Raw genomic sequence first — 24,379 nt, 5'->3', positions numbered from 1 at the left:
GTATGTATGCATGTGAGATGGGGACCTTAAATGCTAAGCTCCTTGAAAGCAAGGGACTGGTGGTAAAATGCTGTGTGTAAAGTCTTGCGGAAATTGTTGGCGGTATATAAATGAATAAAAAACACACACATGCATAAAACGGGTTAAGGGGAAGTTTTATATTGCTGCAGTGCTGCTTCTAACCAGAAGAGGGTTCATTGCAGGAATCAAGCTATAGTGCTGAAGCAGATTTGTCTGAGATAAAGCAATAAAAGCTTTTTCTTTCCCTGCAAGGCAATGCTGCGCATTCTCGGGTGAACCTCTCCGAAGTAAACGGTTTTCAGACTGGAGCAGTTTTCTGACTGTAATTCATTACAATCTCTAGTGAACATTATTTCTATACATTTATTGCTTTTCGTACCATTCTGGTGACCTAATAAAGTCTTTGAAATCTTTTTTGCTGGATAAATAATGCTTTCTGACCTTCTCATGTTGCTTTGGTAATGATACATTTAATGCAAGCCTGACTTCAAAGGCCGTCTTAAATTCACCTCGATTGCTTCATTTCTGCTGAGCTTTACATTATAATGCAGTTCTCAGCTTTCTGGCTGAACTTGGGGAAAGAAAAGAAACAGACAGTGTTTATAGAGACTGGTTGTACTTACATGCTGTGCAGCCCTGAGGAGTAGTAGGAAAGCGTAGGACTGGGAGAGCGCGTTTGCTGCCGTGCTAGTTTTCCTGTTGGTGGTGGAACAGATGGGGTGGGGGACGATGGTTTGGAACTGCGTGGAGGCACAGGTGGAGCATTCAAAAGTCTGCATTCTTCTTTTACCTAGGAGGGGGAGTCCACATTTAAAAAATGATTGAAGCAATTCACTGGAAAAAATAACTTTTTAACTCTGAAAGTAATGTTATACAATGAAAGCATGTTACAGAAAAAGTGGCATTCATTTTAGTAAGTTTCATAAATGTAAGACATGGTGGCTGCCTTTCATGAATTCCTTGTTCAAATTGCTAGCGATCACATTACCTTGAACAAGGATGCAGATCAGGAAAGTGGGAGAAATGTGCAAAGTCCTGCATACCTGGTTTGAGTTAGTGACTCCAAGTGCAGAAACATGACGATCAGCATGACAGCCAGACCATTTGCATTAGCAGAACGAGAAGCCAGCGGTAGCAACCTCCCCGTATCTGCCAAGAAAGGTTTCCTTTAAGGAGGGATGGAGGCTGCCACTGTTGACCTCCTCCAGAAAACGCTAGCTGTTTGGTTTCGGGAATTTCAGACTTAAAGGACCTGTGAATGATTAACTAAAGCCAGCGACTGCGAGATCTATAATGATGTATGTGTATATAAATTATGTTACCGCAGTCTGTGAGACTGAACTGAAACATGTATGCAGCAAGTGACGTCAGGATGTCCTTGAAGCCTTTGATAGACTACAACAGCCATGCAACTATCATTTTCAGAACAAGAGGCCAGCAACGGCTGCCAGAATACACGAACAGCGGCTGCATCTAATTTTATGTGGACACTGTTTGGCCAACAATGTTCCATCTGGCTCCATTATTATTTCAATCAGATGTTCCATGGTTGGGTGACGGAAAGGCCACCCATGGAGAGAATTTCAGGCAGTTCATCAGGAACTAACTGAAGCTTGCATATTGTATGGCCAGCTTTATTACCAGTATCTATTAATACTTCACATTTGTGGTGCCCCTGACCCAGCTAATTAGTCCCACATCCTCTGATGATAACATACAAGTTACAATCTCACTATACAATCTTTGTGCAATGAACTTTAGATTTACCAAAATCATAAAATATGGTTTATTACATAGTTATTCATAGATGATTCCTTTCATTTAGGGTGGTTCTCTTTTCAGTTATGGTAGGTTTTTTTTTTGTATAATCAATTTTTATTAAAGGTATTTCAAAGATAGGAAAAAAATAAAATACATTTACAGTAAAAGAATTGTGTCAATCAATTCAGAATAAGATAAAGGTGAAAAGTCATGCTATACATCCATAACTTTATTACCGCCGGTAATATAATCAGTAGTATAGATTCGTTATAGGTTATCAAAGATCTCAGTTCCAGGATACATGGGGAAACAGAAGATATGCAGTGAAAGCTTACAAACAGTAGTTTGTGTGAGACTGGTCAACCATATAGAACATGTAGTTATATGTAGTGGTGAGTGCCAAAATAGGGTGCATCAATCAGTAGTAAGGGGCAGTGTCTATGAACTCAAGTCTACCAACTGGGGAAGGTGAGCCTGAAGGCAGCAGCCTGCCTGGTTAAAAGATTAGGAATGAGGTGTACTGTGTTGGGAAGGTGTGGGAGGTGATAAAAGGCCTCGTAATGCTCCAAGCTCAGATGGAGAGACTCACTCGCGTCCAAGAGTATCGACCTGGTAGTATTTTTTTTTTCACTCTCTCTCCAGTCTTCGTTTTGTGTGGGTACTTCTCTGTGTGGTTTACTATGAAAGTGGTTCTACCACATCACTCATCAGTGATGGTTTTAACTGCATTGTAATAAGCAACTTATATAACACCGTCAATAGAAGAGACATAGAAATGCCATGTTGTTTGGTGACTATAACCACTGCACCATTCCTTTGATGGTGACCTAATGGGTCACCAACATACTGACACTGCAATTTTGCTGTTTTTTTCAGTTAGTACGGTGTGATCCCAATTATAGATCAGTCTGAAGTAGGTCAACTCAATGAAGCATCGATTTAATACTTAGAATTGCATTCTTGGCTTTCCTCCAAGATGTCCTTTAAGGAGTTGTTCAAGCAGGTCTGTTTGTATTACAGATGAGTCACACGGTACAATTGTCAACCCGATTTACATGTGGGAATTGTGTCCTAATTGTGCATGCTATGAGAATGATTTATCTGTACAATAAGACATTAGTTCAGAATTATCTGTTGCTGACAGTTTAGACTTTAACAAAATTCTATGCATATCAACATATCTTTTGTCCTCTGTTCTGTATGTTCCACGTATGAAAGAGAACTGGTGACAAATAATTGAAATTTCTACTGGGTCACTTTGTATGTTAAAGCATACCTGTGACAGACGAGGTACTATACTTGCCTTTCCAGTCAGCCAGCTTGTTGATTGTCACCTCTTCACCACTCCCCCTCCACACATTTTGGTTTCTCCCACTGGCTCAGATGTCACTACAGCACATATGAGTTAGTGGGAGGTACCATTGATTGTGGTGGGGAAAACAGCTATTCAACCCATCTGTGCAGGTGAATACTTTCAGTGACTGGGGAGAAGTACAGAGGCAGCACATAAACAAAAGAAATTATTATTACAGTGATCTGTTAAGGTAAAGATTTTAGCAGTTGCAATCATGGCCAAAAATATTGGCACCCCTGCATTTCTGTCAGATAATGCACCACTTCGTCCAGAAAATTGTTGCAATTACAAATGTATAGGCATTCTCATGTTTATTTCTTTTGTTTGTATTGGTATGACACAAAAAAGTGGAGAAAAAAAAAGCCAAATCTGACACATTCCACGTAAAACTCCAAAAATGGACTTGACAAAATTATTGGCACCTTCGCAAACTTGTAAGAAATAATTGCATTCCAAGTTTGTGATGCTCCTGGAACCAGTTAAAATGGTGAAAAATTGACTCAACTTTTCTGTTATGTCTCTGTGCGCCACAAGGAGCACGGAGAAGAGGAAGAGCAGCAAAGAATTGTCTGAGGATTTAAGAACAAAAATTGTGGAAAAGCATGGACAATCTCAAGGTTACAAGTCCATCTCCAGGGATCTTAATGTTCCTGTGTCCTCTGTGTGCAACACTGTCAAGTAGTTTACAGCCAATGGAACTGTAGCTAATCTCCCTGGACGTGGACGAAAGAGAAAAATTGATGAAAGATTGCAACAAAGGATTGTTCGAATGGTGGATAAAAAATTTCGATCAACTTCCTGACAAATTCAAGCTGACCTTCAGGCACTGTGTCAGCTCACACTATAGATCGCAATCTGAATGAAAAAGGACGCTATGGTAGAAGACCAAAGAGGACCCCACTGCTGATGCAGAAACATAAAAAAGCCAGATTGCAGTTTGCTAAAACGTACCTAAGGAAGCCAAAATCCTTTTGGGAGAATGTGCTGTGGACAGACGAAACAAAATGACTGCTTTGTGGTAAAGCCCATCATTCTACTGTTTTCAGAAAACGTAATGAGGCCTTTAAAGAAAAGAATACAGTCCCTACAGTCAAACATGGTGGAGGTTCAATGATATTTTGGGGTTGCTTTGCTGCTTCAGGCACTAGATGTCTTGACCGTGTGCATGGCATTATGAAATCTGAAGACTACCAAAGAATTCTGGGATGCAATGTAGGGTCCAGTGCCAGAAAGCTGGGTCTCCGCCAGAGGTCATGGTTCTAACAGCGGGACAATGACCCAAAACCACACATCAAAAAGCACCCAGAAATGGTTTCAGACAAAGCGCTGGAGAGTACTGAACTGGCCAGCAATGAGTCCAGATCTCAATCCCATAGAGCACCTGCGGAGAGATCTCAAAACAGGAAAAGGAACCCTTCTAATCTGAGAGACTTGCAGCAGTTGGCGAAAGAAGAGTGGCCCAAAATTCCAGTACAGAGTTGTAAGAAACTCATTGATGGTTAGAAGAAGCGATTGATTTCAAGTTATTTTTTCCAAGGGGTGTTCTACCAAATATTAAATTGAGGGTGACAATAATTTTGTCCAGTCCATTTTTGGAGTTCTGCATCGAATGTGTCAGATTTGGCTTTTTGTTTCTCCATGTTTTTGTGCCATACAAATACAAACACACACAACAAACATGAGAATGCGAAATGGTGAATTATATGACAGAAATGCAGGGGTGCCAATATTTTTGGCCATGACTGTACCTACCTTTATTGCACTCCCACTTTATGATTTCTTGAGGTATTGGTGGCTTCAACCTCACAGATGCCCCCTGGGCAAGCTACATCAACAGTGCCTTTCAGGAAGAGAGCTCAACTCTTAACTCGGGGGGATCTAGGACTTTTTTATTGCCATTGTTTGGGGATCGTAATGACACTTATGCAGCCATAGCAATGTACAAACAACAGAGCCAGATCTCCTACTGCACATGTGCGAGATCTGCCGTTAACATCATTGGTAAGCAGCAGAGAAAACATGAAGAAGAAGCTAGACACTAATGATAGAGAGGCACATTGGGCAAGTATTCACCATTAAATGTGTTTACTGTACAATAATAATTACAGTATTTGCGGCAATTTTACTAAGGAGGTCTGCTTTACATACAATGTGACTCTGTGCTGCATACAAAGTGCCTAAATAAAGGGAATGTCCAAAAAATTGACACATAAGAAAGGTGTTCTTAAGATAACAGAAACCAGCTTTGGCATCGCCCGCATCCCTGCAAAAGTGCATATTACTAATTACAAGCAGGTCTGTGAGAGGCTTAGAGATGTCTTTTGGAGAAGTGTCACCTTCAGAGAGAGAATACAGCTAAATAACAGGTTCCTGAGCAGTAAAGTTACACTACTATAAAAATATAAAAGCAGTGGTACTTATATAAACAACAGCCCATACACAACTGGTTCTCTTTAAAGTAAATCTGTGCTCCATTTAAACTGGTAAAAGTAAATGTCCCATCTAGGAGCACTACACTACAGGATGCCTGCAACAATCTTTAGAAGTCGAAAAGATTTTGTGTTCCTCTGATTTAGTTTCAGTCTGATACTTGAGCTTGACCTTCCCTTACATCATAGCAAAGCTCTGCCACCTGACATTTCACTGGCCAACAAAAGTCTGCTTCCTGACCACAGAGACAATCTGATTGGACAGAGAAATGGCAGGAGGTAAGGCGCGCCACAGTAACAAAGTAAAACTAAATCGGAGAGGGACACAGGTGAGACTTTTCAGATAACGGTAATACCTGGCATAATGTGGTGTATAAAATGCAGTGCAAATTTACTTTAAAGCGGTGGTCTGCAAAGTGCGGCCCAGGGGCCCTTTGCTTGCTTTTACCTGGCCCTTGGGGCATTATTTCATCCCCTGATACACTGGTTCACATATACTGAACAATGGAACACGAACACACACAGACACACACGAAGGAGCATAATTTCTCTCAATGACATCAACCTTGAAATCTAATGATACTAATGATGTGGTAAAATTCCTCCTAATAGCACCATGAATGGGGCCCAATGATACCAACGATAGGGCACGATTTCTCCCAATGGCACCAAGAAGGGAGCCTAATGACACCAACAATGGGGCCCACTTTCTCCCAATGGCACCAAGTATAGAACCCAGTGACACCAATGATGGGGCACAATTTCTCTCACTGGCACCAACGATGCAGCCCAATTTCTCCCAATAGCACTAAGAATGGAGCCTAATGACACAAACGATGGGGCACAATTTCTCCTAGTGACACCGACAATAGAGCACAATGACACAAACAATGGAGTAAAATTCCTCCCAATGACACCAATGATGGGGCACTATTCCTCCCACTGACACCAACAATGGGGCACTATCCCTCCCACTGACACCAACAATAGGGCACTATTCCTCCCACTGACACCAACAATGGGGCATTGTTTTATCCCACTGATGTTGGGACCTTTTCTACTCCCAATGCCCACAGTCTGGCCCCCCTAAAATCTGAAGGACAGTAAACTGGCCCTTTGTTTGAAAAGTTTGGAGACCCCTGCTTTGAAGGATAAGATAACCTTTGGAACATGTTACATGTTCCAGCATCTGCAACCTCTCCCCCCCTCTCATGACAACAGGTGGGGGATCTTCTCCCTGCACCCGCTGTCACAATTTGAAAACAGAGTGGCTGCGGGGGGCTCCGTCCACACGGATGCTACAAGTACCATCAGCCATTGCTGCTGATGGTTTGAGGTTCTCAATGAACGATGAAGGCGCTGGTTAGAGCTCAGGTAGTCCATTGATAAAAAGGCAAACTTATCCTTTAACTAGTTAAAACAAAAGTATGTATGGTACCACACTATTTCTTCTTCAAAGATTCACTATGAGAGCTCATTCACACCAGACCACCCGGGAAACCAATGTTTCGTGTGCACTACCCATACCGCATTCAAAATGCATTTGGATTTGAGAACTGCTGCGGGTATCAGTGGAACCCTAATGATACCCCAAATGCAAATCACAAACACAGCGGGGGTTATTTACTAGACCTGGAGAATGCAAAATTTGGTGCAGCTCTGCATAGAAACCAATCAGCTTCCAGGTTTTATCACCAAAGCTTAACTGAAGTTTTCCTTTGATAATGAAATAAAGTCATGAGATATCCATATCCGTTCATATTACACCCCACATGCAGGCCAAATTTATCCTGAAAAAAGGTATAATTTACCTGGATACAAGCAGCTGCAAAGATATGTACCGTACAATTCTACTAACGCCTTGTTCACACTTGTGTGTTTTATATACGCTTTAGGAGAGCTGCATTAAAAAAAATCCTGCTTGCTGCATCCTTGATGTGCTTTCATCGAAACACCAGTTATATAGAGTTCAATGGTAACTCATCTAAAATGCATGAAGAACACACCACACAGATGTGAACTGGGCCTAACACGTGCCAAAGCTGCAAAACTGGGTTGGAGCTTTAAGCTCCATTCACACTAGGTTTTTTCAAATTGTGGGCAGAATCGTTGCGATTTTCCCCACAATTTGAATACGTGCTGTAAAAGTGTGAAGATGCACGATCGTGATCCGCACGGCAAAATCGTGGGTTGCGCGACGCCCAAAAAAGGTTTCTGAACCTGTTGTGGGCATGGCACGTCCCATGATTTTGTTTGCACGATTGCAGCTTTTTTGCCGCATGAAAAAATGAGCCACTGCATTTTCAGGTGCCATTGAAATGAATGGTACTTGAAACCGCGATTGCACATTTTCACACTTTTACAGTGCGTTTTCAAATCGTGGGCAGAATTGCGGAGCTTCCACCTGTGTTTTGAAAAAACCTAGTGTGAATGGAGCCTTAGGATTTGCCTAAGCTTTGTCATCAGGGGGTTATAATAAGGTGCTGTTGAAATGGCTAGACATACTCAGTTATCATTTACCTAATTTTCTTGTCATGGGGAAGAAGAAAACAGTCTGGAATCAGTCTTTAAAAATGCTGTCTCTGCACCACCCCCAGCATCATGGCCAACAAACAAACTGGACAATCCCCTGGTGCATTGTGCAAGCTGGACTTTATCCCTTCTAATCCAGGTATGCTCATCCATGACTATGACATGCCAAGGAGGAAAGGCTGACACACCCAGGTTCTAATTATTTAAATCTTCTACATAAGTCAGGAAGGCAAGGCGTAAACAGCACATAATATGCTTTTCCTGGAAACGTTTTTTTAATTTTTCAGGAATTTGTGCTAGAGAAATGTAAGGCAGCCAGTTCGGATGCCAGCAGAGATCAGTGGTGGTCTTCTAGAATACTGATCTATTAGACCTCATGCACACTAGGTTTTTTTTTTTTAACAATTTTCTCCTGACAGGAGAAAAGCAGCTTTATACACGTGGCTAAAGCCACATCTTTTGAAAGCATTTTAGTGGGTTTAAACACGTTCAGGAGCATCGAGCGTTTGCCCATTTAATCATTCCTTTGGCCAGAATATTAACCCCTTAACGCCTGTGCCTCCTGGCCCTGTAGTGTTTTACTAAACCCACAACAGTAAAATCAGTCTGAATATGCAATAAAGCATACTTGTTATACTCACTGTGGAACCTAAGGGGTTAATCCTCTGCATTGTGTAAAAAAGGCTGTTTGATCTTCTCTGATCCTCCCCTTCTTCCAGTGCCCCCCTCTTATCTCCTGATAAGACATAGCATGTGGAGTCATTCTGTACAGAGTGTATACTCAGTTTGGTGTGTATTGCTAGAGAGGGTTTTTTTTTCTTTGAGAGAGTGCATATGATCAACACAAGGCCAATCAGCACTGTCCAGACAGAGGTCAGGGGTTCTGTGTACTCCTAGAGCAAAATGAAAACTCCTGCTGGACACTGATAGAAGTCACAAGACTGCTCTAACTGCTGATGAGAAAAGGTATTTAGTAGTTTAAATTTACGCTCTGCAGTCTGCATTCAGTGCTGCCATACACTGGATGTTACCTCCTGCTACATTAATCCATGTGCTCCCACTCTCTACTTTCCCCCTCCACAGTCTGCATTCACTGCTGCCATACACAGGATATCCCCTCCTGATCCCGCCACGTGCTCACACTATCTGCACTCTTCTCAACATTGGGAAGATATACAGTACCTCCACCACAATATTGATTTCTGGTGGAACCCCATTTCAGAAGTCCTGTGTTAAGCATTTGCAGAGTGGTGCAGGGAAGCTCAGTGACATTTACTCCACTGTTGCCCACAGGTCATCCTCATCTGTCTATCCCAGGCTCTTGTATGTGATATCACCTGGGATAAACAAGAAGAGGGCTAGTGGGTGTCACGGATTCCCCCATACGCACACGCCCACAGCGACTAGCTAACCGAGGCACGCACGTGCAGCCGTGACTGGGGGTAAGAGGGAATAAAGGGGACTTAACTTTGAATATATAACCGTATATAAGACCAGCCGTGATGTACTTTCACAGCCCTCACTACCTTTTGGCCACCACCACAGGGAGATTCCACTCCAATCCAGCTGGCTGACCACACACTGGCAGATACGGTCTTACATACAATCTGGTGCACTGACTAGAGTTGAGGAGCAGTCTAGCAATTACACACCTTTCTAGGATTGCGCCAGCTATCCTACAAGCCAGAATCCCGGTGTTAATCACTCTCCCACTGTCCACACACCCCCACACCAGACACACCACAAAAGGTAGCCTGCCACCACCCAACAGTTTATCCGCAGAACGGTCTGCTAGCACACCCCACACACACAGATCTCCGTCTGGCTGATCTGTTACCTTTTACAATCTGCACGCAATCTGCCCACACATAGTGCAACTGCATACAGATTGGCAATGAGCTTGACCGAGCGTTTAAAGGCACTAAAATACGATACAATCTAATCTAATCCAATCTAATTTCTCCAGTCAAATCTCTCTGCAGATAGGAGACCGTGCTTAAATACACAGAAGTCACTAATTAATTTTAAGATTTAATATCCCGAAAGTGGGCAGTGCATAAAATATGTACAAAATATAAAAGTTACAGAAATACAAAAAATACAGGAAGATACATAAATGACTATTCACTATAAAATAAAAGGGAATAAAAGACAGAAGTAAAACTTTACCGAGATTTACCCTGCGACTGGAGCAAGTCAGAAAAGTCCGTAATCCGTTAGTCCATCGACCAGCTCCATACGAAATACAATGTCCCAATGCCCGGGTACTCAATTTATGGGGATATGGACGTAAACGGGACATTAGTCCTCGGCCAGTTGACCCTGGGGGGTGTTCCTGTACCTGCCCACAGGATGTTCTGGGTGCTGACCTGCCCAAGTTCATTCGGACCAAGACCGGCTTGAAACACCAAGTCGGGGATTAGATTTCTGACACCAGCGCATCAGCCCGATCGTGACAGTACCAAACACTGTTCGACTGTCGCGATCCAGCACCGCCTAACCATTTCCTGCATTTTCCTGGCCTTCTACCTAAGCCACAAATATGATTTTTATATCTTGGTGTGACTCACAGCGTGCCCAAACAGAAGGGAGTATTTTCATCTCTCTGCAACTAATATTTTAGCTTTTATGAGAGATAAAACATACCCCTTTGATGTATGTATATTCTTTTAGCTTCCCAGACAGATTGGAGACCCCCTGCTGTCATGAAGCTGAAATGTCTGTGTTTCTCTTTTCAGCTTCAGGAAGGTGGCCAAGTCTGATTAGGTATAGGTGACAAAATCTTATTAGCAACAAGGTGCCACTTCCAGAGGAAGCCAGGCTTTTCAGGTGCTAATTGATGAGCTAATTGATGACCATTTGTCTGAGTACCTATGACTGAATATTTCTTTAATAACAAGGAATGAGCTAAATTTACATTGTCATATTCTCTAAAGGTCACATCTTATCTACTCAAATCTGTACATTCATGTCACATGTACGTCACAGTGGGGATGAAGGGGAAAAGGCTTGTTACAACAACAGCTTCCCTGTGTTGCTCTGTTGTTATATCTACAGCTCGCTGTTCAGATTCAATGTTTCGTGAGCTGTAGATCTGAAAATTCTTTTCAGGGATTCCCCAAGGTCTCAGACTTTTCGCCAAGGGTTCCTCCATGGTAAAAAGGTTGAGAAACCCTGAATTAGACTGTCAACTGATTCAACCGAAAAAGACTACATTGCTAGAGAGTGAGCTCATGTCTATTGCCAGTTGAAGGCTGCCCTGTATTGTAGCAAAAATCAGACCTTCATGTCACCATTGCCCAGCACTCTGACATTTATTTTCCATTTCCAGGACAATCCTCAATAACACATACAGAGGTCTAGGTGAGGATGCTTTGGTTATAGCTGCTTTCAAATATTCGCTGCAGTCTCTTGACATCAGTGTGGGAGGTTGGTTGAGAACACATTAATATAAATCCCTGTAAGCTACCTGTAATTTGAAGCTTACGAGCATGTATCCACCCAGACTCATTGCAAGAGGTATGAGAACAAGTTATGTTAAAACCATGTATGCCATGAGTTGCAGACACCAAGACTGACTGACTGACTGACATTATATAATGTCATCCACCTATAGAAAATGTACCACAGAAACACACTGAACTCACAGGTGCCTTTAGGCAATTGTGCATCATTTCTTATTAATACACAGTTAGAGGCTTGAGAGTTGCTGATAGAGCAGCTTGGTGATGATGACAGACATGTTGTGGGTGCACACAGGGAAAGCTTTCTGCATGTATAATTGTTACTTTATGGCTCATTCACATTCATGAATGTGTCCTATTCCACAGCTAAAAACAGTGCTATCAGAACATCTGCCATTAAACCGGTGATATTCCATGGACAGAGGGAAAATGCACTCATCCCATCACTGTAAAGGTGCACACAGGTAAATGATGATGAAAACAATGTGACGGTCACTTCTCAGGCTGATTACAGTCCTGGTGGAAATTCACTTTGTATGTAGGTTGGCTTTTAAAATCATGGGTAGGAATAAGGTTGGGGCTCTTTACATGTTGGGTTCATGGTAGAACCAGGGAATTTCAGCCAATTTAAGGAGCTGTTCGATGTTTTGAATTTTAAAAGGACCCATAATGACCTGACCTGTCAGCTGTGGCCAGGAGGGCTATCATGGCCAATAACAGAGGCTTTTTAATGTGACAACCCCAGACTATAAAAGGGTAGGTTCCCAGCAGCAATTTGTCAAGGTTTGTTGAGTAATTTAGGGAGAGTTGAAAGTCTGTGTAGGGAGAGAGTTAGTTGCTATAAGGACATGTTCTATATTGAACACATTACCTGTGGACTGCAGTGTGGTGGGTTACATATTCCTGTGTTCCCCATGTGTAACCCTGTTCTTCAAAATTCAGAGACCCAACCGTCCATTTTAGGACTACCTTTATGTGTGTGTAGTTTCTGTTTTATTTTAAATTTACTTAGGTTAGGGTTTAGTGTTTCATGGTTTAATTTAAACTTTTTCATGCTAGTGCATTTTTTTTTAATTTTATGTTCTGCAACCTTCGACTACCCAGCACTAAAAGAAGTCAGAACTGTCAGGCAGAGTGACCTTCAGCCAACAGTTGAACAAAAGTCCTGGCTCAACTAAGAAAGAGAGCTCGGCCCAGGAGAACATGTTCAAATGCCAATGGCAGTTGGGCAGGGTTATTATTACTGCTGCAACCAACTACTGACCACCAATCCGGGGGTAGGGTGGTGGTTATTATTAAAATGTTAAAAACAAGCCACTGACCATCAATGCTGAGGAATGGGTGGGGGTTCTCACTTTCTGCATCTTCCCCCACTTTTATAACATTCTCCTATTGCATCTGCTGAAACGTATGTGGCCTGTAGTGACAGGGATGGAGTCTTACAAAGTTTTGAGCCTTAGGACACGCCACATCACATGGGAGGAGGGTTATGGGACCACACTGTGGACAGTCATGCATAGGCATGAACCTCTACAGATTTACTTTTTTCTGCTGCTGTGGTTTGTTGTCTTGTACAGTGCAGGGTAGTGGTCACATGACATCCCCCTTCCTCATCCATTCTATTCTCAGAACAAAGCATTCTGTGATTAGACAAGAGGAGAGGCAGGGTATATGAACAACAGGACCACCCCTTGTCCAATGACAGAATGCCTTGTATTCTGTGAATAGAATGCAAGATGTTTTAATAATGGGTGAGGGGGAGGAAGGAGAAGAGTGTAAGACCTCAACCCCTACACTGTACGGCAGGTCAAAGCAGAAGATGTCATGAAGTCAACTAAGATTTTTAGCTTTCCCAGCAGCCCTCTGGAAGTACTCTGGATGTACTACACACAGCTTCAGAGATAACTAAGCAAGACCAACCTAAAGTAAAAAAAAAAAAACTGGATTGAAAGCACTTCAGATTTTTCAACACATTTGTATACTTATAAAAGTCCAGTAAAAACTGATATTTCCTTTGTGGGAGGATGCGGGCAGTTTGAATCCCCCACCATCTTCTTATATTTTTCAAACTGTGTTGACTATTGTTTCCAACATCATTCTCTTTGCTATGCTGAGAGATTCAGTTCGCTGAACTCTACTCAGAACTGATTTATCTGTTTTATGCACTTGGCCTTTAATAATGGCTTTCAGACAATATTATCTGAACAAATAACAAAAATAGCACTAGCCTGATTAGCTCTTAAAAGGAGTTAAAACATAACAAATACCACCCAAAACCATTTACCTTCCAGTGGAGGTTTTTAAAGTATATCTAAAAAATAATCAAACTGATTTTCTTTATTTTTTGGATAGAATAGGTTAGAACCTCGAATGTTTTGGTTCCTGTCAGTATACTATTACAGAGCTTTCCTTTCACTTTCTGTCCTGAAAACAACAGGAAATCTCACTAATCTGAGGGGAAATCATTTTGTAGATAGTTGTCACTGAATAGGGTTCTTCACTAGAAGATTTCCCGTTCACTTCAAGTCCCAACCACCTTCTGTCTAATGACGGGCAGCACAGTGGTTAGGTAGTTCGGCAGCACTAGGGTCGTTGGTTCGAATCTCAATCACAACACTACCTGCATGGAGTTTGCATGTTCTCCCTGTGCCTTTGTGGGTTTCCTCCAGATACGCAAGTTTCCTCCCACACTCTAAAGATATGACGGTATGTTAATTGTCTCCTGTCTAAACTGGCCCTAGTATGTGTATGTATGAATGTGAGTTAGGGACCTTAGACTGTAGGGCAGGGACTGATCTGAACATACAATATAGTGTATATGTAAAGCGTGTGTAAATTGAAAATAATAAGAATCTTACAGGGGTTTTATCACTCCCTCAATTAAAAAAAAAAAAAAAAGGTTTTGGTTTTAGATATAGTTTATGATCAAACGAATGGCAAAATTATGTTTACCCTGACAGTTTCAATGAAAATCTCTCCAGATCAGCTTTGGATTTTTGTGCATACAACATGAAACCCACTGACTAATTTCAAATAACACGTGTCCACTTCCCATGCTGCCTATCATGTAAATGTACTGCGGAATTCAGACATATTTACCTGTTATGTAGAATTGTTTATCCTTCCGCACAGACTGCTGTTTTCTGCCACTAGAGGCCACTCTGTTCCTAACAGCTTGCCAGCAATAGATTTCAGGCTATTCCAAAATGGCTGCTGCACTTTACGTCTATAGGATGGGTACTGAAAAGGGGAATACATGTGTCGGCAACATGAAAAGGAGGTAGGATGTAACACAGCTTGAGAAGAAGGAGATCGGTGAGAATTTTTTCTGGAAGAAGGCAGCTATGAAAGACTTTACAGGGCATCCTGGTAGATTCTTTCAGTCAGATTTTTGTCACCCAGTGACTAGAAGGCAGGGCAGAGAAGCTGGAGCAAATTATATCTGTTCTTCTGTCTGCCTAAGAGGATTGAGGAGAACTGATCTCTGGATAGTAAGTTCCACATGGATCTCACAAGCAGCAAGTTCCTTGCAGGGAGTATCCATTTGTTCCTTTTTTTACTAAAATTCAGGGTTTAAAACAAGGCTGATTAAAATAATGTTACCAATGTACTAATCTACAGTATTAACCTCATTTTGAAGATTAAAGACAAAAAAATGATTACCATCTGGTATGAACAATCAAAGAAACGTTAAAAAAATTATCTAAAACGTTGAATAGTAATCATGATTACATTTTTTTTCATTTTTCCTTTTGAAGTCTTAATTTCTGTACAGACATCACAGTCCTTTGCATGCAGGATGTGGGATGCTACCAGTAAAGAGGCATGTGAGGAATGTACATTTTGATGCACGCATATGCATTTGTGGGGTTTTGGGTGGCACAAAATATGTATGTCCATATTTTCTTACTGGGTGTTCTATTAAATAAAGGATGTACAATTATAACCTTTGGGAGAAAAAGCCCACATAGGCATAAGACAGCAAGGTTATTCCAGTTTCTGGGCTCTAAGATTTTTCCCTGTGGTGTGAAGAATATTATCTATTTTGCCATAACTACAACTTGCAATCTTTGAGGATACTTTTCACATGTATGAGAGGCAAGGATTCTTGCCACCAAATGTTTATCTTTTGGTGCCAACAGCTTTGGTGCTCTATAAAAGGTAGTTAACAATGGTATTCATGGATTATTTTCAGGATGTTTCATTTTAGGGTTAGGCTTCAGGTCGGGGATGGAGTACTGTGTATGTATAATATATATATATATATATATATATATACACACATACATATACACACACACATTTTATATATATATATATATATATATATATACACACATACATACATATATACACACACACACACACACACACACAGTATCTCACAGAAGTGAGTACACCCCTCACATTTTTGTAAATATTTAATTCTATCTTTTCATATGACAACACTGAAGAAATGACACTTTGCTACAATGTGCCGTAGTGAGTGTACAGCTTGTATAAAAGTGTAAATTTGCTGTCCCCTCAAAATAACAACACACAGCCATTAATGTCTAAACCGCTGGCAACAAAAGTGAGTACACCCCTAAGTGAAAATGTCCAAATTGGGCCCAATTAGCAATTTTCCCTCCCGGTGTCATGTGACTCGTTAGTGCTACAAGGTTACAGGTGTGAATGGGGAGCAGGTGTGTTAAATTTGGCATTATCTCTCTCAGTCTCTCATACTGGTCACTGGAAGTTCAACCTGGCACCTCATGGCAAAGAACTCTCTGAGGATCTGAAAAAAAGAATTGTTGCTCTACATAAAGATGGCCTAGGCCAGGGGCAGGCAACCTGTGGCTCTCCAGCTGTTGCAGGACTACAAGTTCCATCATGCCTCTGCAAGTCATAGCTGTAACTGTCAGTTTTGTAATGTTGCAATGCCTCATGGGAAATGTAGTTGCAAAACAGCTAGAGAACCGCAGGTTGCCTACCCCTGGCCTAGGCTATAAGAAGATTGCCAAGACCCTGAAACTGAACTGCAGCAGAGTGGCCAAGACCATACAGCGGTCTAACAGAACAGGTTCCACTTAGAACAGGCCTCGCCATGGTCAACCAAAGAAGTTGAGTGCACGTGCTCAGTGTCATATCCAGAGGTTGTCTTTGGGAAATAGATGTTTGAGTGCTGCCAGAATTGCTGCAGAGGTTGAAGGGGTGGAGGATCAGCCCGTCATTGCTCAGACCATACGGTGCACACTGCATCAAATTGGTATGCATGGCTGTCATCCCAGAAGGAAGCCTCTTCTAAAGATGATGCACCAGAAAGCCCGCAAACAGTTTGCTGAAGACAAGCAGACTAAGGACAGGGATTACTGGAACCATGTCCTGTGGTCTGATGAGACCAAAATAAACTTATTTGGTTCAGATGGTGTCAAGCGTGTGGTGGCAACCAGGTGAGGAGTACAAAGACAAGTGTGTCTTGCCTACAGTCAAGCACGGTGGTGGGAGTGTCATGGTCTGGGGCTGCATGAGTGCTGCCGGCACTGGGGAGCTACAGTTCATTGAGGGAACCATGAATGCCAACATGTACTGTGACATACTGAAGCAGAGCATGATCCCCTCATTTCAGAGACTGGGCCACAGGGCAGTATTCCAACATGATAACGACCTGAAACACACCTCCATGATGACCACTGCCTTGCTAAACAAGCTGAGGGTAAAGGTGATGGACTGGCCAAGCATGTCCTCAGACATAAACCATATTGAGCATCTGTGGAGCATCCTCAAACGGAAGGTGGAGGAGCGCAAGGTCTCTAACATCCACCAGTTCTGTGATGTCGTCATAGAGGAGTGGAAGAGGACTCCAGTGGCAACCTGTGAAGCTCTGGCGAACTCCATGCTCAAGAGGGTTAAGGCAGTGCTGGAAAATAATGGTGGCCACACAAAATATTGACACTTTGGGCCCAATTTGGACATTTTCACTTAGGGGTATACTCATTTTTGTTGCCAGCGGTTTAGACATTAATGGCTGTATGTTGAGTTATTTTGAGGGGACAGCAAATTTACACTGTTATACAAGCTGTACACTCACTACTTAGTAGCGCTTCGCTTTCTGAATGGTCCCGTAGTCTTCTGGGACCTGTCACGCATCCCAGAAGGCTACGGGGAGGACCACTTCTGCTTGCCTAGACAATCATAGTGGAAGTGGGAGTGGGTACCTGTCAATTTCTGGTACCTGCTACCCCCTTATACCCCACAGGTGCCAGTCCTTAATGGTGGGGGACTAGTCCTTAAAGCAGAACTTCCCCTTTTGAGTGGAGCTCCACTTCAACTATCATTCTGTCTCCAAAAAGCAGTAATATAAACTAGGTGTGATCATTGTTTCTCCATAACCTCACCAGAGGCTGGAATGTCAGATAACAGAATGGAAATATGAGTGAAAATAAAAGAAAAACACGGTTTGTCTGCACTTTATGAATGCATAGCAAGTTATTAGGAGGGATAAATGTTTATAAGAGTTGTCTGTGTTTATCTCCACAGACAGACCATGTCACTTGTGGAAGTGTCTACAAGATATACATAGCCTAAGCCCTGGTTGACACTGATGCAAATGGTCATGCAATTTCACCATTCAAATTGTATGAAAAATCACATGCAATGATCGGCAAAGGAGTCGAACCGCTTAGGAAAGTAGTTCCTGAACTACTTTTCCCAATTTGGGGTGTGACTTGCACAGAAATCTGTTCATGAAGTCGTACAAATGTCTATGAAGTTGCACCCAAAGTCGCACTCCCATCTGACTTTGAAAACGTGAGACTTTGAGCGAAGTCAGACAATTTCAAAATCGGATCCAGTGTCAACCAGGGCTAAATATGTCTTTTTTTTACGTTAGGCATATGGAAGAGTTAAAATGCCTTTTGGGTTATTTTCTAATGTTCTCATTGGGAGGGTTCTCTTTAACTTCCTCCAGCTGGAAGCAAAAGAAAGCTCTCCAAATTAAGGCAAATTTCCCAAATAAATAAAATGTGAGAACAAGTGTTCTCACTGGAAGAATTCCCCTCACCTTTTTTGGCGACAGTTCTAAAATACCTAAATCCATTTTGGTGAATAGTCACCAGGACCAACAGAGAGAATGAATCTACCTTGTGATAACACAGCTATAAAAAAACCAAAAACGTCTAACCCTTGTTCACTTACTCAAGTTACATACATTTTAATTCAAGTCAAATTGGTGAACCATGGCACTAACCTCACCAGGGTCTTCTATGATCAGCTTTGATTAAAAGATAGCTAAACCCAAGAACAAAAATTCTTTCAGTCCTTAGATGTGGTGGGTGCATGAAGTTTCTTTTTTTTTTTTAAGCGAATAACTTTTTTCCTTTAAGTGGAGCTCCAGGCTACCCCCAAAAAATTAAAAGTCAGCAGCTGCAAATCCTGTAGCTGCTGATTTTTAATTTGAGGACACATACCTGTCCAGGGATCCAGCGATGTCCTCATCCAAGCCGATGCTTCAATCATCTTTGGGTGCAAGGATGGCATCTTAAATAAGAGAAACCAGCAGTAAAGCCTTGTGGCTACACATCCAGTTTCCAACTGCACATGCATGAGGTGCGCAGCACCTTGTGAATGGGCCCGCAGTCTTCTGGGACCTGTGAAGTGTCCCAGAATTCTGCAGGGGAATGAGGGGGGCCAAACTTATGGCTCAGATTGCTGTGGTGATCTAACCTAGAAGTGGGTACCTGTCCCAAAAAGTGCCAAATGTGGTAATGGATAGGGGGGGGGGGATGGGGAGGATACAAACAAGGAGAACTTTTGCTTTTGAGTGACATTCAGCTTAAAGTACAGAAAATACCTGCTGATCTTGCCAGAAATGCAGTGTCCTTGTCACTTCCTGTGAAATGCACCTTGAAACTATATTTCTTCCTAGCTATCTATTGTGAACTACCACTTGCCCTGCGCCGCCCCCCATGTAATGGAGACAATGAGAAATTAACATGTTTGTAGTTCATATCAGGAGAGCAGCCTAGAGTGATAATTAGAGATGAGCGAATCAAACTTGGCGAAGTGGAATTCGTTTCGAATATTAGGAAAAATTCGATTCGCATCGAATCCGAATTTTAGCAAACTTCGGATGCACGAATCGAATTTTCCCCGATCAGCCGGCAAAAGTGTCACTGCAGAGAGCTCCGCTATTTCTGACAGTTCTCTGACAGTTCTGACAGTTCATTTACAGCGGTTGAAACATTGTATCTATTTGTTTCCATTTAGGATACAGATGTTTTTATTCGGAAATAAATAGATACAATGTTTCAACCGCTGTAAATGAACTGTCAGAACTGTCAGAGAACTGTCAGAAATAGCGGAGCTCTCTGCAGATACACTTTTTGCTGTACTGGAATTCATCTTCTTTTCATTCTTCTTCTTCTTTTCATTCTTCTTCTTCTTTTCATTCTTCTTCTTCTTCTTTTCATTCTTCTTCTTTTCATTCTTCTTCTTCTTCTTTTCATTCTTCTTCTTCTTCTTTTCATTCTTCTCCTTCTTCTTTTCATTCTTCTTCTCATTCTTCTTTTCATTCTTCTTCTTTTCATTCTTCTTCTTCTTTTCATTCTTCTTTTCATTCTTCTTCTTCTTTTCATTCTTCTTCTTCTTTTCATTCTTCTTCTTCTTTTCATTCTTCTTCCTCTTCTTCTTTTCATTCTTCTTCTTCTTTTCATTCTTTTCATTCTTCTTCTTCTTTTCATTCTTCTTTTCATTCTTCTTCTTCTTTTCATTCTTCTTTTCATTCTTCTTCTTTTCATTCTTCTTCTTCTTCTTTTCATTCTTCTCATTCTTCTTTTCATTCTTCTTCTTCTTCTTTTCATTCTTATTTTCATTCTTCTTCTTCTTCTTCTTTTCATTCTTCTTCTTTTCATTCTTCTTCTTCTTTTCATTCTTCTCATTCTTCTTTTCATTCTTCTTTTCATTCTTCTTCTTCTTCTTTTCATTCTTCTTCTTTTCATTCTTCTTCTTCTTCTTTTCATTCTTCTTTTCATTCTTCTTCTTCTTCTTTTCATTCTTCTTCTTCTTCTTCTTCTTCGTCGTGCCCCGTGACTGCCCAAATGAGTGAAGTGTGCGGTGATTCTAAGATCGACGGCACTCATCTGCATGTCATACTGACTGACAGTATTATTTCTCTTCCCCAGCAGACTCCAAGGGCATTTAAATTAAAGGTACAGTGTTCTGCACTAATATAAAGGCTCTCTGAAGCCTAGAAACCCTTTAAATAAGTTAAATTCGCGCAAATAAATTCGCATCGAATCGAATTTCTCCCGCAAATTCGGCGAATCAGCCGAATCGAATTTTTGAATAATTCGCTCATCTCTAGTGATAATCATCGATTCCCCCACAGATACAGTGGAGGAGTGATATAGTCACCCAGGTGAAAGGAGTACTGTATGTTATTTGCAGGATTACTAATAGAGAGAAAGTCCAAAAAAAATGCAGCCACCACTCCAAGGACTAGTAATTGTCAATATATTACATTTTTGGTTTTGGGTTTAGATACAGTTTAACATCCATATCTGCTGCATGAACTTCTAACCGTTTATGCCTTATGCATACAGGACGTTTGCTCTGCTCCTCCGACCGTCAAAACTCCTGGCAGGAGAAAAGCTGCTTAGAAATTGCAGGTAAAGCCGCGCATTGCGTATGCGTTCAGGTGCATCATGTGCTTGAGCGTTAATGGATTCCACTATCTAGAAATGCTAGGTGCATTTAAGAGTGTTTACGCATGCAGAGGCTTCATGCACACGGGTATAAAAAATGCTGCTGCGAAGGACGTCTTTTTTTTTTTATGCCCATGAACGTATCTGCATGTTATTTAATGTGGTCATGCACATGTGGTTGTTTATGTCTGCATTTGTTACCAGCGTTCAGGGCATTAAACATGCCCCAAACCAGAATAATTATAAAGAAATGCCGAGCCCCTAAAATGAATTAATCTAACTGATTAATTATTGACTGTGTCACATGAAATAATAAATCTATATAATCATAAATAAATAAATTATATTTAAATCCACTTTCATAATTATTCTTAAATTAAATAAATACAATTAAATTCAATTATAGGTGGAATAATATGAACCAATATGTGTAATTGTTCAATGGTAATTCAAATAAGAAAAATAAAAAAAATATATAAAAAATGTCCAGAAATTGATTTATGTGTTCAAAACGTTGTTTGGATCTTTGCTTCAGTTATGACACTCCTATGCGCTCACCTTCCTGTAAGCCTAATTCTAGGCAAACAAAGCTTTAGATCCAATAAGATGATGACTTTTACTTGATTCTATGGTTGGATCCTTCAGGATGAGATGGACTGTGGATCTCCCGTGTTCTCCGGGATTACTCGCTGCTTGAGTGCTGGTATAAATATTAGGATCTCTCCCTCCTTACACTACAGGATTTTGCTCCATCCCTCTGCTTCTCTCCTCATTATAGCAGGGAAAAAAAGAACGGCGAGTATAGCCTGTGTGTGGAAGACACACAGAGGAGGCTTGTTGCAACTGCATTGAGCGGCTTTTTATATACAAGGTGCATTATAAATGTATATCATGTGAGTGCATCTATATTAAGGGGCATACAATAAACCTTTTAAAAAATGATAAGGCACTATATACCTTTTCTTTTTTTCACTGCTATTCACATTAATATAATTACGCATACCAATAAGGATGTGATTAAGTGCCAGTGAACCACATAAGAAAAAAAAGTTCATTATTTTATTTGTGGCTCACAAGTAATTCACACACATTTTGTTAGATATGCCCCAAACCTGCATTCGGAGCACAGGATATCAGCAGTTTTTTTATGCATGTACATGCATAAACGCGTCTAAACGTGCATAAATGTTGGCGTAAATTATTTCAATGGCCAGAATAAATTACTAGTCTGGTCAGTAGAATGAATTTACACTGGAAACAATACATGCGTATACACGCATACAAACGCAACATTAGAGGCATTTTTCTGGCAGAAATATTCCGCATATTTGGAGCATCACCATGTGCAGGGAGCCTTAAACGTTGTTACTTAGTTGTAAAATGATGTAACTATGACTCAGTGACTACCATTCTTGCCTGAAACCATTGAAGAGAACGGTTTGATTCCCTCCAGCCCTTCTGTCAGACTGACATGCCATTTGTGTTTGCATTTACAAGCAAGAAAAAAAAAACCTTTGATCTGAAGAAACAAGCTACAGTCTGCGAGATACCATCAGATGACATTGCTGGTGAGTTGTGATATTTTGGCTGATCATCATCATAACACACAGCAGCTAAGAATACCAGCAACCTGTGCGCGCTAAAACGCAGAGGAATATGCTTCATATTGAGTATTGTTACTGGAAACCTCATGTAAGGTATGCTTGTCACAATAGAAATATGGGGGCTGTTTTTGTCAATCTTCTGAAAAGGTTGCATTGACTGTCTCTGTCCTTGATCATTTCTGAGTTGATGACCCAGAACAAGTATGCAGCTATTGATGTCAGCTCCTGATCTACATCATTGATTAAAATGAAAACTGTGGCAGCCCACGTATTTCTCTTATAATTGGTCTTCTTTAAAGGAAAGCTTTCAGGATAGAAAACCATAGAAGCTTTTGTTAACTTGTCTCAAATGTACATGTTTTGTGGCTGCCATCCTGGTTGTGGCTTTACTACCTGGGAAGTCAGTGATCTGGAGCAAGCATGTAGGGCCAAAATTAAGTCTCGTAAGACCTTAATGGGCGCATGCTTAATCCAAAGCAATGAATCAGTAGGTTGTGAAACCAACCTAATAACAACAGCCCCAGACAGAAGGTTCAAAGCAAGAAAGCAATGGCAGCTTTGATATTGATATCCTTAGGCAGCCCATACATTAGTCAGTTGGTTTTTTTTTAGTTCAAGCAGCGGGCTGAAAAAAATAAAAGTGACCGGATTCTCCCCATCCACACATTTGAGGTGGATGGAGGAATCCTCACCGCTGTGCCATTGTATACTGAAGGCGGAAAGACTTTCCCGCTCTCACAATAAGCTGATCAGCGCTGCAGGCTATAGCCTGCAGTGCTGATCGAGCGGCAGATGTCAATTGGTAGATCAACTTCTGTTCAACCACAGTGCTATACATGGATCGAAATTCAGCCAGTCCACTAAAATGACTTAGGCCCCCTTTCACACGGGCGGTTAGATTTCAGCTTTTAGCTGCAGTTAGAGGAACTTACTTACCGCAGCTAAATGCAGTCAATGCATCCCTTTGGCTCCATTCACACACTGTTTAGCAACATTTTCATAACATACAGTTTTATACATTTAAGAAAAATAAAGTTGACTGTGTCCAGGAGCGATGTACTGCAGCTATCTGTACATAAACACAGTTAATCGCAGTACAAAGAAAAAATAAGTAAACAGTTGCATTAGAAAAGGCAAGAATTTACTACCGCAGCTAAAAGCAGCCGCATGTAAACGCAAGTAAACACAATGTACAAACGCAAGTGATCTCTGTGCCAGGAGTGTTGGAATTTCAAAATAAAAAAACCTGCATTTACAAGCGGCAGAACAACTGCCCGTGTGAAAGAGGCCTTAGTCTTGCAGGATGCATGTTTCAGCATCAGAAGTGCAGTGCAGATCATGTATACAAATTTATGTAATCTATCATCATACTTTTCTGATGTTTTTGGGAAGGGATGTCTTGTATAAGCTACAGAACTCTAAGACTGCTTTAAATGATAAGTTCACCTTTTAGACCATGTAACATGTACAAGCAGCTACAGCCTCTCCCCCTCTCACTGTGAAAGCGATCAGGGGATCCTCTCCCTGTGCC

At 41.2% G+C, this 24,379-nt stretch overlaps 1 protein-coding gene across 1 annotated transcript in view; it reads right to left on the bottom strand.

Annotated features, from left to right (window-relative positions):
* GAREM1 (GRB2 associated regulator of MAPK1 subtype 1) overlaps nucleotides 1–24,379 on the bottom strand; it is a 199,237-nt gene that overhangs the window by 11,139 nt on the left and 163,719 nt on the right. The window contains exon 5 of the mRNA XM_089678355.1: nucleotides 645–811. Within this exon, the coding sequence (XP_089534481.1) occupies nucleotides 645–811 (167 nt within the window). The remainder of the gene's footprint in view (nucleotides 1–644; nucleotides 812–24,379) is intronic.

This window comes from Staurois parvus, unplaced genomic scaffold (assembly GCF_062004578.1).
Source record: "Staurois parvus isolate SC_StPar_1 unplaced genomic scaffold, SC_StPar_1.0 ptg000203l, whole genome shotgun sequence".
Lineage (NCBI taxonomy): Eukaryota > Metazoa > Chordata > Amphibia > Anura > Ranidae > Staurois > Staurois parvus.
The sequence above is the reverse complement of the archived record's forward strand: the minus strand, read 5'-3'. Positions and strand labels throughout refer to the sequence as shown.